The sequence below is a fragment of the Coregonus clupeaformis genome, chromosome 19 (genome assembly GCF_020615455.1).
Source record: "Coregonus clupeaformis isolate EN_2021a chromosome 19, ASM2061545v1, whole genome shotgun sequence".
In the NCBI taxonomy this organism is placed as follows: domain Eukaryota; kingdom Metazoa; phylum Chordata; class Actinopteri; order Salmoniformes; family Salmonidae; genus Coregonus; species Coregonus clupeaformis.
The window spans coordinates 30,103,846-30,117,248 of NC_059210.1; the positions used below are offsets into that span (position 1 = coordinate 30,103,846).

General features: G+C 42.3%; 1 protein-coding gene across 1 annotated transcript in view; it reads left to right on the top strand.

The window, feature by feature from the left end:
• The first annotated feature begins 3,955 nt into the window (after nucleotides 1-3,955).
• The window catches only part of cspg4 (chondroitin sulfate proteoglycan 4), a 108,219-nt gene continuing 98,771 nt past the window's right edge, over nucleotides 3,956-13,403 (top strand). Inside the window, exon 1 of the mRNA XM_041837657.2 lies at nucleotides 3,956-4,063. Coding sequence (XP_041693591.2) covers nucleotides 3,991-4,063 — 73 coding nt within the window. The 5' untranslated portion in view covers nucleotides 3,956-3,990. The remainder of the gene's footprint in view (nucleotides 4,064-13,403) is intronic.

A 13,403-nucleotide genomic window follows, 5' to 3' on the forward strand; every position in this document is an offset into this window, starting at 1 on the left:
GATTATCTGGCAATTGGTGCTGGGTTATTACCCGACAGTGGAAAAATGTCTAGAATAACATTGACACACCCAAAGCTGCAGTTAATCAAGTCTTTAGCTTTGAGAGTGAAGAGGTGGTCTGGGCCTGGTGTGACAGAAGCAGCAACACAGAGAGATTATATTCTAGCTCGTTTGTGGTGAAAACTGAGCCGTACTGCTCTTTCCTGAGGAGACTTGTGAGGTATTCCCAAGTATTCCTTTGGATAACTATCCCAGGATTCTGCATGTTAGAGTGTGTGTGTTTAGGGATTACACACATCAACTGTGAGGAAAATGAGTAGTGTTGTTTAGTCTGCTTGACTTGGCTCCTTGTTATTGATGTTCAAACAAAGCCAAACAGAGGAACGAGTCCAGTGCAAAAGGGAGTGGTAGGTGTGAGGTTTTCAGCATTGTGCGCTTTGGCTGGGTGCTTGGGCCCAAAAAGTGGTCCAGTAGCAACAACAAGAAATTCAATGGCAGAACATAATTTCCATTTATTCAATGTGAGCATGTCTGCTGATACCGTTCAGCTAGTATTTAGGCCTTCCTCAGATAATTTAGTAAATAAGTCCATTAGACATTTTGTGGCTCAGTCAGTATACCATGGCACTTGCAATGCCAGGATAGTAGGTTTGATTTCCATAGGAAAAATTTATGCACGCATGACTGTAAGTCGCTTTGGATAAAAGTGTCTGCTAAATGGCATATATTATATTATTATAAACTGGGTGGTTCGAGTCCTGAAGGCTGATTGGCTGACAGCCGTGGTATATCAGACTGTATTTACTGCTCTAATTACATTGGTAACAGGTTTATAATAGCAATAAGACACCTCGGGGGGTTGTGGTATATGGCCAATATACCACAGCTAAGGGCTGTATCCAGGCATCTCTGCGTTAGTTGGTTGTGATATTGGCAGGTTTGCTAGCAACAAACTATTTAGCTAGCTTTTAGCCTAGTGTTTGATATGTAATGCGATCTCCTCGTAATTAACAGTCAGTGTTGACGAGTGTCCTGACGAGAAGGCAAAACCTTTCTAGCTATGCCAGGCAAAATTGGGCATTATCAGCTCATTGTTATAGATGTATCCAACTGAATGTGTCAATAGAAACAGCTACTTTGCTGTTATTCTGGCTGCAGAGGTAGTGACTGTGTTAGCCGTAGCTAGCTGGCTGGCTAGCAAGCAAGGGATAAGAACATTGCCACTGAGCATGGCAACGGAACATAAAGAACGGACGACTGGGTCGCGTCCGTAAATATCGAACTAATCAAACAAACAACTGGGTTGTGTGCGTCTCTAGCAACCAAAAGGTGAGAAAGTATGAATTTGCTTATAAACATTCATATTGTTTTCTTTGGCAACTGTGGTATAAGAAGGATAAACGCCTCCGTTCTGTACATTACCTTGGAAAATTTCCAAGGTTTCCAAGGTATTCCAAGGTACATTTCCAAGGTATTTCCAAGGTAATGTACAGAACGTCTGTGTTTATCCCTTACTTATATTATTATAGTATATATTATACTTCATATGTGACTGTATCCAGCGTACAGAGGTTTAGTTATATAAGCAACCAATATTGCAGATTGAATATTTTAATTCAATAACTGCAGTTTTTTATTGAGTTTACAGAAAATTGTCTGGGTTTGAGACATAGACACACAACAACAAACTGTTTGTTGTGAATCTGTTTTATAAACTGCCATACAATTGACTCACCACACAGCATGTGAAGTGGTTTGAAGCTGTCGTGACTGTGAGGTGAACCTTATTTTAATGAATGTCTGTGGCTCTGTGCCCTCCCATGCTGAGAGAACCCACTCATATCTGTGAGTGGCATCCCTCCAGGCAAATTACCACGCCCAGGGGAACGAGCCTCTGTGTCATGGGACCATGTGGTGTGCTATGATTCATAAAGACATTATTGATGCAGCACAAGCTTCCATGAAATTATCAAGGGAGCAGAGTCAAAAAGATTAGTCTCGTAACTTCTGTCCCTAAAGTCACTTAAAATACCGTTCTTGAATAAGACCCATTGATCCATTCCTTTAATTTATATACACAGTAAAAATGTCTCCTATGTAGTCAAATTCAACACTATTTTGAGGTTTACATGGTTCCACCCCCATTTTGAGGTAAAACTACTCTGGTCATGGTGTTTATATTTTTGGAGTTAAAACAACACTAAATGGAGTGAATATCCAACACTAAATGTAACTCCAATTGGCATATTATTCTTTTCAGGGTTGTTTTTAATTAACTACATTTTAGTCATTTAGCAGACGCTCTTATCCAGAGCAACTTACAGTTAGTGAATACATATATATATATTTTTTTATACTGGCCCCCCGTGGGAATCAAACCCACAACCCTGGCGTTGCAAACGCCATGCTCTATCAACTGAGCTACATCCCTGCCGGCCATTCCCTCCCCTACCCTGGGCCAATTGTGCGCCGCCCATGAGTCTCCCGGTCGCGGCCGGCTGCGACAGAGCCTGGATTCGAACCAGGATCTCTAGTGGCACAGTTAGCACAGCAATGCGGCGCCTTAGACCACTGCGTCACTGAGGAGACACAACTCAGGAGACACATAACTCTCTTGCCATTTTACACTTTTCTGTGTTGTTTTTCATTAACGATCAACTCCGTCAGAGTAAACATTTTCTCTGTCAATTTACTTCCTTTGAGTTATAAGGGTGTAACGTCTTATTTGCATATTTCTAAAAGTGTCACATTATGGTGGCTTGCAATGTGTAACCCAATTTCTGTTGGATTCCAACTAGCAGGAGGAACTCCACCAATTTTAAATTGACATTTTAGTCATTTTAGCAGATGCTCTTATCCAGAGCAACATACAGTTAGTGAGTGCATACATTTTTTATACTGGCCCCCTGTGGGAAACGAACCCACAACTCTGGCATTGCAAGCACCATGCTCTACCAACTGAGCTACAGGAGGTACATCACCCATTGCAATCAGAATACCTGCCAAAGTAGGGGGAAATAGTGCTGTTGAACACTACGTACAGTACGTCATGGAAACTGGAACAACCATCTCAGTAATGGTTGCAATAAATCCAACCACTTACAGATTGGATAAGTTTTTAAAAAAGTGTTACTTATATTTGTGTAGTATAAGATCAAAACAATCAATGCGAAATCATAGATATTGAAACAACCAATTTAAGAAATCTACCTACAACAGAGCATGCTGGGAAATATGACAATGAGGCCCCTCCCACATATGTGAATGTTCCATAGATTTAACTCCCTGTCTCTAGTAGGGTTAAAAGTACACAATTATCAGCGCTAACTCCATTGAGCTTATCACTGTTGAGTGTTAAGATAACTCCAGTAGAGTCAATTTAACCCTAAAATGTTAACACTGATTTAAACTCTCCTTGATTTACTGTGTACACTTTTCAGAAGTTATTCCATTGAATTCAAGTGTAGGATTTGTATGTGCATACCATTATTACTACCAAGTAGTAACAAAGACACTGCCTCCAGATTTAAGAGACAAAAGCAACAGAGAGTGAAACAACCTTGATTTTCATCTTTAATTAAAACCAAAAGTTTTATCCCTGCAGCAATAGCCTGCAGTCTCTAAGGGCCATTCCAATTACTGGCAGAATACAAAAAGAGCCCTTCAAATTTAAGTGACCAGACTCAGTAATTTGAGAGAGAGGGAGCGAGAGAGAGTGAGAGGGGGAGAAAGGGGCGAGGGAGAGTTGTGTACTTTTTTCCACCAGGGTCGGCGTGGCTCTCTCTGGGAGTGTGCTAGGCAAAGGGCTGGAGGAAGGCGTAGGCAGGGCTCTTGTGGCTTTTCGGGGGGTTGCAGGAAGAAGGGCGTCTACTTCGGGGGCCCAGCCCCTTTCATAGAGTAGAGGCTGCAGAAGCAACTCGGCTCCCAAAATTAACTGGAAGACAGTTCCCTTTGAATGGAGAGTGAGTTGCAGAGGACTACACCGGTAACATGAGAGCCCTGCGTTTGGTCCTGCTGAGTGCCTTCTTGCCTCTGCTCTGTCTGCCCAGCCCCAGCCATGGAGGTAAGTGCAACAAGCCAAATTAGGTCGTCAAGCTATTAGTCTCCCAGCCGACCGACCCCCTGTTATGTCAGAAAGTCACAGCTGTAGCTATGGGGGTCATTCAAGTCAACTCTCACTTTCAGGGGCTTCCCTCCTATACATATAAATCACAATCATAATCATAATCAGTTGGGTTTCTGGGTTGAAGTTGCTCCTAATCGCAGATTTAGGTTCAGCTAAACCTAACCAAATCATTACCCTAATCGATCCTTCACCCTCCTCACTTTTGGGAGGAAAAAAGAAAAACTGACGTTGGACCCGGGCATAGGGGTGACTTCATCCCACACCATTTGATATCGCTCAGTCAGGTTTCTTTCAAACTTTCAAACACCTTTTACTGCTCTCCACTGTTTTGCATAAAACTAGATACGCCTGGAGAGATCTGCTGTAGGTCTTGTGCAGTGCTATACGTCTCAGAAAGCAGATGTTGAAGTTTATGTGTGTCAGTGTAATGTTTGCTCAGGAACAGTTTTGTGGGAGCAGTGTGTTGCAGTCAGTGGTTAGGTAGCTGACTTTACAGGGAGGTGAGTTGAGGTCCCCTCCTCGGGCTCTGAAAGGCTCTTTCAGAAGCAGACCAGGGGCAGGGTAGGCGAGGTTTGATTTCACCCATCCAGGGAAGTGAGCTTGAGGGGGTGGAGGGTCAGGAGAGAGCCGGCTGCCTCCCTCCCTCCATTCTCCGCCCTCTCTCCCTTCTCCTTACTTGGATGTGTAGCATGGTCTATACAATGGCCCCACAGTTCTGAGTTTGTTTGAATCAGCTGCAGCAGCACCTCAGAAGTGTGTGTTTGTGCGATCACGTCCGTGCATGCGTGTGCATGTGTGCACTGGTTGGGGGAAGGCAAATCTGGTGTTTGCCCTGAATCCGGTGAGGGAATGAAACGATGCCTTTCAAAAGGTCACTGGATCCTACAGAAATCTGTACACATGGCAATTTGGCAGGAGTAGCCCCGGCCCCTTTGCGCAGATGTTTAGTTTATTGTTTGTCCCAGGCTCTTAGATCTTTCAAATCACATTGGAAATTTAACTCAGATTAAACTCCAATGGGCAAACAGTGATGAGCCTCAGTCTGGGGTTGGGAATGCCACATGATCTGAGTCAAAAACCGCTTGTTACATAATCTCAGTGGCATAGAATCAAAGCTAAAGAAGATTTGGTTTCCGCAATCCACTTTATCGTGGTGGTCTGTGGTCGCTGTGTTTCCATCCATAATATCCATGCTCATGAATGTATCAACTTACCACTTCATGGCTATGCCATTGTATAATTCCATGGGATCATCTTACAAATGTGCGTATTGATTGATAAGTCTAGTTTAGGGAATAATTTCAAACTTCAAAGCCTGTGTAGTGAATCTCATCTGTAGCGTTAGCACTGTAATGCGATGTTATCAGGTGATAGCATTGATATCTATCGGCACCACAGTCTGTAGTGTTAAACTGCTGACCCGATAGCGCTAATGCTAAACAGATGTTCCAGAGTCTGTGCCTTTCTCTCTCTCCCCCTTCCCCCTTCCCCTCACCCTTCTGACCACAAGCTGTCAGGAACACCTCACAAACTACCTGGAATGTGCATCTCTGACCTCACCTCCTCTATGTTTACATCGTGTTCCTGTGTCACGGGGTGCCACATTGCTCCCAGCTGGAACTGGACGAAGTTGTACGATATTGTACAACAGCAGAATGCTATAGAAAAGTCACTCTGGTCGTTGGAGGTGTTACTAAATGGCTCGTTCCATAATGAGTTTGTACTTTTTTTGCATTTTAGCTAACCCTAACCCTTTTCCTAACTTTAACCTAATTATCCTAACCTGCTACAATAATTCTCCTAACCTGCTACAAAAAGTCAAATCTGACAAAAGCTCTATCCTTTCTAGTCAAAACTACTACATTTCCCTCTCCACCGCTGTGTATTATGTTGGTATGGTAACAGGGTTAAACAAATATGGATTTTGACACTGGGCTTCTTGGAGCTTCTATACAAGGAGCCCATGTGTTCTGTGCGAGTTGGCAGAAGAGTAAACTGCACTATGGCTGCGCATTAGATTAATAAATCCAATATTTGTTTTCGGGAATTGACGAGATTAATCCATTGGTGGCTGGAGACTAATGCAGCCAGCGACCCTGAATTCACCCCCCAATTTAAACAGTTTACTAACTGTAATGTTATGGTTAATTGTAAATGCACATTATGTAGATCTAAACATACGGGCTTTGCAAATCCGACAGTGTATAAATACTGCGCAAATCACACAGGACTTATTTTCGGCCTTTTGGACTTCATCATAGAATAGGATGGCAACAGTATACATGTAAGTATGTAGTACAGACATCAATGTACAGACATCCATGTTAGAGACATGTGGTTTCGCATCCCACATAATCACAAAGGTTGCATCCCAAATGGTACCCTATTCCCTGTGAACAAAAGTATAAACACAACATGCAGCAATTTAAAATATTTTACTGAGTTACCGTTCACATAAGGAAATCAGTAAATTGAAATTCATTAGGCCCTAATCTATGGATTTGACATGACTGGGAATACAGATATGCATCTGTTGGTGACAGAAACCTTTAAAAAAAAGGTAGGGGCGTGGATCAGAAAACCAGTCAGTATCTGATGTGACCACCATTGGCCTCATGCGGCGCGACACATCTCCTTCACATAGAGTTGATCAGGCTGTTGATTGTGGCCTGTGGAATGTTGTCCCACTCCTCTTTAATGGCTGTGCGAAGTTGCTGGATATTGGCGGGAACAGGAACATGCTGTCGTACACATCAATCCAGAGCATCCCAAACATGCTCAATGGGTAACATGTCTGTTGAGTATGCAGGCCATGGAAGAACTGGGACATTTTCAGCTTCCAGGAATTGTGTACAGATCCTTGCGACATGGGGCCTTGCATTATCATGCTGAAACATGAGGTGATGGAGGCGGATTAATGGCACGACTATGGGCCTCAGGATCTCGTCACGGTATCTCTGTGCATTCAAATTGCCATCGATAAAATGCAATTGTGTACGTTGTCCATAGCTTATGCCTGCCCATTCCATAACCACACTGCCACCATATAAAATGTAGTTATTTAAATGTATGCTCTGATGTGCCTTGCAAGTAATAGGCTACAACAACTGACCTATTACCATTGTTATCATATAGCCTAGCTTGAGACTCGAGTTTTGAAATATAAGGGACTCTATGTTATTTATATATGAAAATAGGCAAATGCATGAAACAATATTTATTTCCAGTCAGTGTAAATAGCCTATAATTTTTTGGAATTTCATTTAATTGGAAATAGAACTTTGTCCTGTGCTTCTCCGCCCATGCTCTGTAGTTAGGCCCTATAGGCTATTGATCATTTAACTGATATCACACAATACATTGTAGGCACACTTGATCTCCCGCGCCCACAGAGAAAAGCACTCTGCTTGCATTATGACTCATAAAGTGATCTCAACAAAGAAAAGGTTGTGGACCACTGTTCTAGTCTATATAGGCTACGGACTATTATTATGTGTATTAGCATTCTGTTAGGCAAAAATGCATGTTCGCTTTGATGGTGTCTAATGCAAACCTGATCTACTTTGATTGGCCTCCATGCTAGTGATTAACACTAGAAAAGCCTGGCCTCCTTGGACCCCTTCGGGCCAATGACGTGTCTTTTGAAAGTCAACATTCTAACAGTCTAATAAATAAATGTCATATATGCTATCGGAAGAATAATCATTTCGTTGTGTTTATGAAGGTCTTAGGTAACATTATACAAAAGATCATGTACTTCATAGAACACAATAGCATTTTCATTAGTTTATGTAACTGCAGGCTATATGTACAAAAAATATATAAATAAAATAATAATAAAATAAACACCATCACAAAGATCATAAATCATTCATTAGTTAAGGGCAGTTCTTAAGGAATTAATTTATGAAAAAATATGTATTTCAAAAGAACAGTGGGATATTTTCAGTTCAAATAAAAACCGCTCCTCCGCACACTCCACTGGCTTCTAGTTGAAGCTCGCATCTGCTACAAGACCATGGTGCTTGCCTACGGAGCTGTGAGGGGAACGGCACCTCCTTACCTTCAGGCTCTGATCAGTCCCTACACCCAAACGAGGGCATTGGGTTCTTCCACCTCTGGCCTGCTGGTCCCCCTACCTCTGCGGAAGCACAGTTCCCGCTCAGCCCAGTCAAAACTGTTCGCTGCTCTGGCACCCCAATGGTGGAACAAGCTCCCTCACGACGCCAGGACAGCGGAGTCACTGACCACCTTCCGGAGACACTTGAAACCCTACCTCTTTAAGGAATACCTGGAATAGTATATAGTAATCCTTCTACCGCCCCCCACCCCCCCCACCCCCACAAAAACAAACAAACCAAAAATATTTTACAAAAATATTTTACAAAATAAACAATATATATATAAAACAATTTAAAATTAAAAAATATACTCTAAAAATAAAAAAGTTGAAATATATTTTTTTTTAAATTGTCAAGTGGTTGTCCCACTGGCTATCATAAGGTGAATGCACCAATTTGTAAGTCGCTCTGGATAAGAGCGTCTGCTAAATGACGTAAATGTAAATGTAAATATATTACTGTGCTTTGAGTGTTGCGAGTGCACGTGGGGAGCGCATGTAATAGCGGTAGTTCAGCCCGAAAAAAATGTGTTCTATTTTGAAATAGAGCTCAAGGGGTAATTTTTAAGAGTTTAGCAAGGATAGGTGATTTGGAAACTGCAGAATTGTCTCTTTCTGATACTATATAGACATCAAAACATCTTACCTGCTTGTAACTCTGTAGGATAATTTGCTAAAGTCACTTTTTGGCACTCAGTTTCATTTCCCTGCCTCTCAATTCCAAGCTGCGCTGTTCATCAGGTTCTTCATATACAATTTAACAATTGATAATATTCTCACCCATCAGACTATAGTCATTTTAATATTGTCTTTAGGCTAACTCTATTATTATATGTTTGAAATTAGTTTAGATATAGTTTAGCAGTCACCAACCTTTACTGAGTCAAGATCACTTTCTGAGTCAAAATGCACTTAAAAAAATTAAGCCTACGCAACATTAACCTATTCAAAACAGTTCTGTAGCAATGAGGTTTGTAGTAGGCTATTATGCCCAATACATTATCACTGCATATTGGCTACGCTATAATTGCCCTGCAAATGTTGTTCTTCTCAGGCCATTTTGAAATTATATATTTTTTAAATGAAATGATCACAATTGTAATAGATCATGTGTTGTATTACTTTTGAGGTACAGCTGAGTGAGCAGATCAACTTTACTGTGTGCTCAAGGCTTCTTTTTACAGTCTATGGCTCGAAGAAACTGTGCAGACACATGCTCTATTTTGCCCTGTTTATCAAAAGTGTTGGCAAAACTTGTCAATATTCAGCTGACTGGCTTTCTTGATGTCTATAGTATTCTCTCTGGTATGCAATCTGGTTTCCACTAAGGTTATGGATGTGTCACTGCAACCTTAAAGGTCCTAAATGATGACCATTCCATCCTTGTTGGCCGGCTAAGGAGTATTGGTGTCTATGAGGTGTCTTTGGCCTGGTTTGCTAATCTACCTCTCTCAAAGAGTGCAGTGCATGAAGTCAGAACATCTGCTATCTCAGCCACTGCCTGTCACCAAGGGACTACCCCAAGGCTCGATCCTAGGCCCAACGCTCTTCTCAATTTACATCAACAATATACAGTGGGGGAAAAAAGTATTTAGTCAGCCACCAATTGTGCAAGTTCTCCCACTTAAAAAGATGAGAGAGGTCTGTAATTTTCATCATAGGTACACGTCAACTATCACAGACAAATTGAGGAAAAAAAATCCAGAAAATCACATTGTAGGATTTTTTATGAATTTATTTGCAAATTATGGTGGAAAATAAGTATTTGGTCAATAACAAAAGTTTCTCAATACTTTGTTATATACCCTTTGTTGGCAATGACATTTACATTTTAGTAGACGCTCTTATCCAGAGCGACTTACAGGAGCAATTAGGGTTAAGTGCCTTGCTTAAGGGCACATCGACAGATTTTTCACCTAGTCGGCTCGGGGATTAGAACCAGCGACCTTTCGGTTACTGGCACAACGCTCTTACCCACTAAGCTACCTGCCGCCCCGGCACAGGTCAAACGTTTTCTGTAAGTCTTCACAAGGTTTTCACACACTGTTGCTGGTATTTTGGCCCATTCCTCCATGCAGATCTCCTCTAGAGCAGTGATGTTTTGGGGCTGTCGCTGGGAAACACGGACTTTCAACTCCCTCCAAAGATTTTCTATAGGGTTGAGATCGGGAGACTGGCTAGGCTACTCCAGGACCTTGAAATGCTTCTTACGAAGCCACTCCTTCGTTGCCCGGGCGGTGTGTTTGGGATCATTGTCATGCTGAAAGACCCAGCCACGTTTCATCTTCAATGCCCTTGCTGATGGAAGGAGGTTTTCACTCAAAATCGCACGATACATGGCCCCATTCATTCTTTCCTTTACACGGATCAGTCGTCCTGGTCCCTTTGCAGAAAAACAGCCCCAAAGCAGGATGTTTCACCCCCATGCTTCACAGTAGGTATGGTGTTCTTTGGATGCAACTCAGCATTCTTTGTCCTCCAAACACGACGAGTTGAGTTTTTACCAAAAAAGTTCTATTTTGGTTTCATCTGACCATATGACATTCTCCCAATCCTCTTCTGGATCATCCAAATGCACTCTAGCAAACTTCAGACGGGCCTGGACATGTACTGGCTTAAGCAGGGGGACACATCTGGCACTGCAGGATTTGAGTCCCTGGCGGCGTAGTGTGTTACTGATGGTAGGTTTTGTTACTTTGGTCCCAGCTCTCTGCAGGTCATTCACTAGGTCCCCCCGTGTGGTTCTGGGATTTTTGCTCACCGTTCTTGTGATCATTTTGACCCCACAGGGTGAGATCTTGCGTGGAGCCCCAGATCGAGGGAGATTATCAGTGGTCTTGTATGTCTTCCATTTCCTAATAATTGCTCCCACAGTTGATTTCTTCAAACCAAGCTGCTTACCTATTGCAGATTCAGTCTTCCCAGCCTGGTGCAGGTCTACAATTTTGTTTCTGGTGTCCTTTGACAGCTCTTTGGTCTTGGCCATAGTGGAGTTTGGAGTGTGACTGTTTGAGGTTGTGGACCGGTGTCTTTTATACTGATAACAAGTTCAAACAGGTGCCATTAATACAGGTAACGAGTGGAGGACAGAGGAGCCTCTTAAAGAAGAAGTTACAGGTCTGTGAGAGCCAGAAATCTTGCTTGTTTGTAGGTGACCAAATACTTATTTTCCACCATAATTTGCAAATAAATTCATTAAAAATCCTACAATGTGATTGTCTGGATTTTTTTTTCTCAATTTGTCTGTCATAGTTGACGTGTACCTATGATGAAAATTACAGGCCTCTCTCATCTTTTTAAGTGGGAGAACTTGCACAATTGGTGGCTGACTAAATACTTTTTTCCCCACTGTAGCGCAGGCAGAAGGAAGCTCTCTCATCCATTTATATGCATATGATAGTCTTATACTCAGCTGGCCCCTCCCCGGATTTTTTGTTCAACGCCCTACAACAAAGCTTTCTTAGTGTCCAACAAGCTTTCTCTGCCCTTAACCTTGTTCTGAACACCTCCAAAACAAAGGTCATGTGGTTTGTTAAAAGAATGCCCCTCTCCCCACCGGTGTTATTACTACCTCTGAAGGTTTAGAGCTTGAGGTAGTCACCTCATACAAGTACTTGGGAGTATGGCTAGACGGTACACTGTCGTTCTCTCAGCACATATCAAATCAGCAGGCTGAGGTTAAATCTAGACTTGGTTTCCTATATCGTAATCGCTCATCTTTCACCCCAGCTGCCAAACTAACCCTGATTCAGATGACCATCCTACCCATGCTAGATTACGGAGACGTAATTTATAGATTGGCAGGTAAGGGTGCTCTAGAGCGGCTAGATGTTCTTTACCATTCGGCCATCGGATTTGCCACCAATGCTCCTTATAGGACACATCACTGCCCTCTATACTCCTCTGTAAACTGGTAATCTCTGTATACCCATAGCAAGACCCATTGGTTGATGCTTATTTACAAAACCCTCTTAGGCCTCACTCCCCCCTATCTGAGATACCTACTGCAGCCCTCATCCTCCACATACAACACCCGTTCTACCAGTCACATTCTGCTAAAGGTCCCCAAAGCACACACATCCCTGGGTCGCTCCTCTTTCCAGTTTGCTGCAGCTAGCGACTGGAACGAACTACAAAAAACACTCAAACTGGACAGTTTTATCTCCATCTCTTCATTCAAAGACTCAATCATGGACACTCTTACTGAGAGTTGTGGCTGCTTCGCTTGATGTATTGTTGTGTCTACCTTCTTGCCCTTTGTGCTGTTGTCTGTGCCCAATAATGTTTGTACCTTGTCTTGTGCTGCTACCATGTTGTGCTGCTGCCATGTTGTTTTCATGTTGGGTTGCTACCTTGCTGTGTTGTCGTGTGTTGCTGCCATGCTATGTTGTTGTCTTAGGTCTCTCTTTATGTAGTGTTGTGGTGTTGTGTTTTGTCCTATATTTTATATACAGTACCAGTCAAAACTTTGGACACACCTACTCATTCAAGGGTTTTTCTTTATTTTTACTATTTTCTAAATTGTAGAATAATAGTGAAGACATCAAAACTATGAAATAACACATATGGAATCATGTAGTAACCAAAAATGTGTTAAACAAATCGAAGTATATTTTATATTTGAAATTCTTCAAATAGCCACCCTTTGCCTTGATGACAGCTTTGCACACTTGGCATTCTCTCAACCAGCTTCATGAGGTAGTCACCTGGAATGCATTTCAATTAACAGGTGTGCCTTCTTGAAGGTTAATTTGTGGAATTTATTACCTTCTTAATGCATTTGAGCCAATCAGTTGTGTTGTGAAAATGTAGGGGGGTATACAGAAGATAGCCCTATTTGGTAAAAGACCAAGTCCATATTATGGCAAGAACAGCTCTTTTAAGCAAAGAGAAACGACAGTTCATCATTACTTTAAGACATGAAGGTCAGTCAATACGGAAAATTCAAGAACTTTGAAAGTTTCTTCAAGTGCAGTCGCAAAAACCATCAAGCGCTATGAAGCGCTATTGTCTCCTGAGTGGCGCAGTGGTCTAAGGCACTGCATCGCAGTGCTAACTGTGCCACTAGAGATCCTGGTTCGAATCCAGGCTCTGTCGCAGCCGGCCGCGACCGGGAGACTCATGGGCGAAGCACAATTGGCCCAGCGTCGTCCAGGG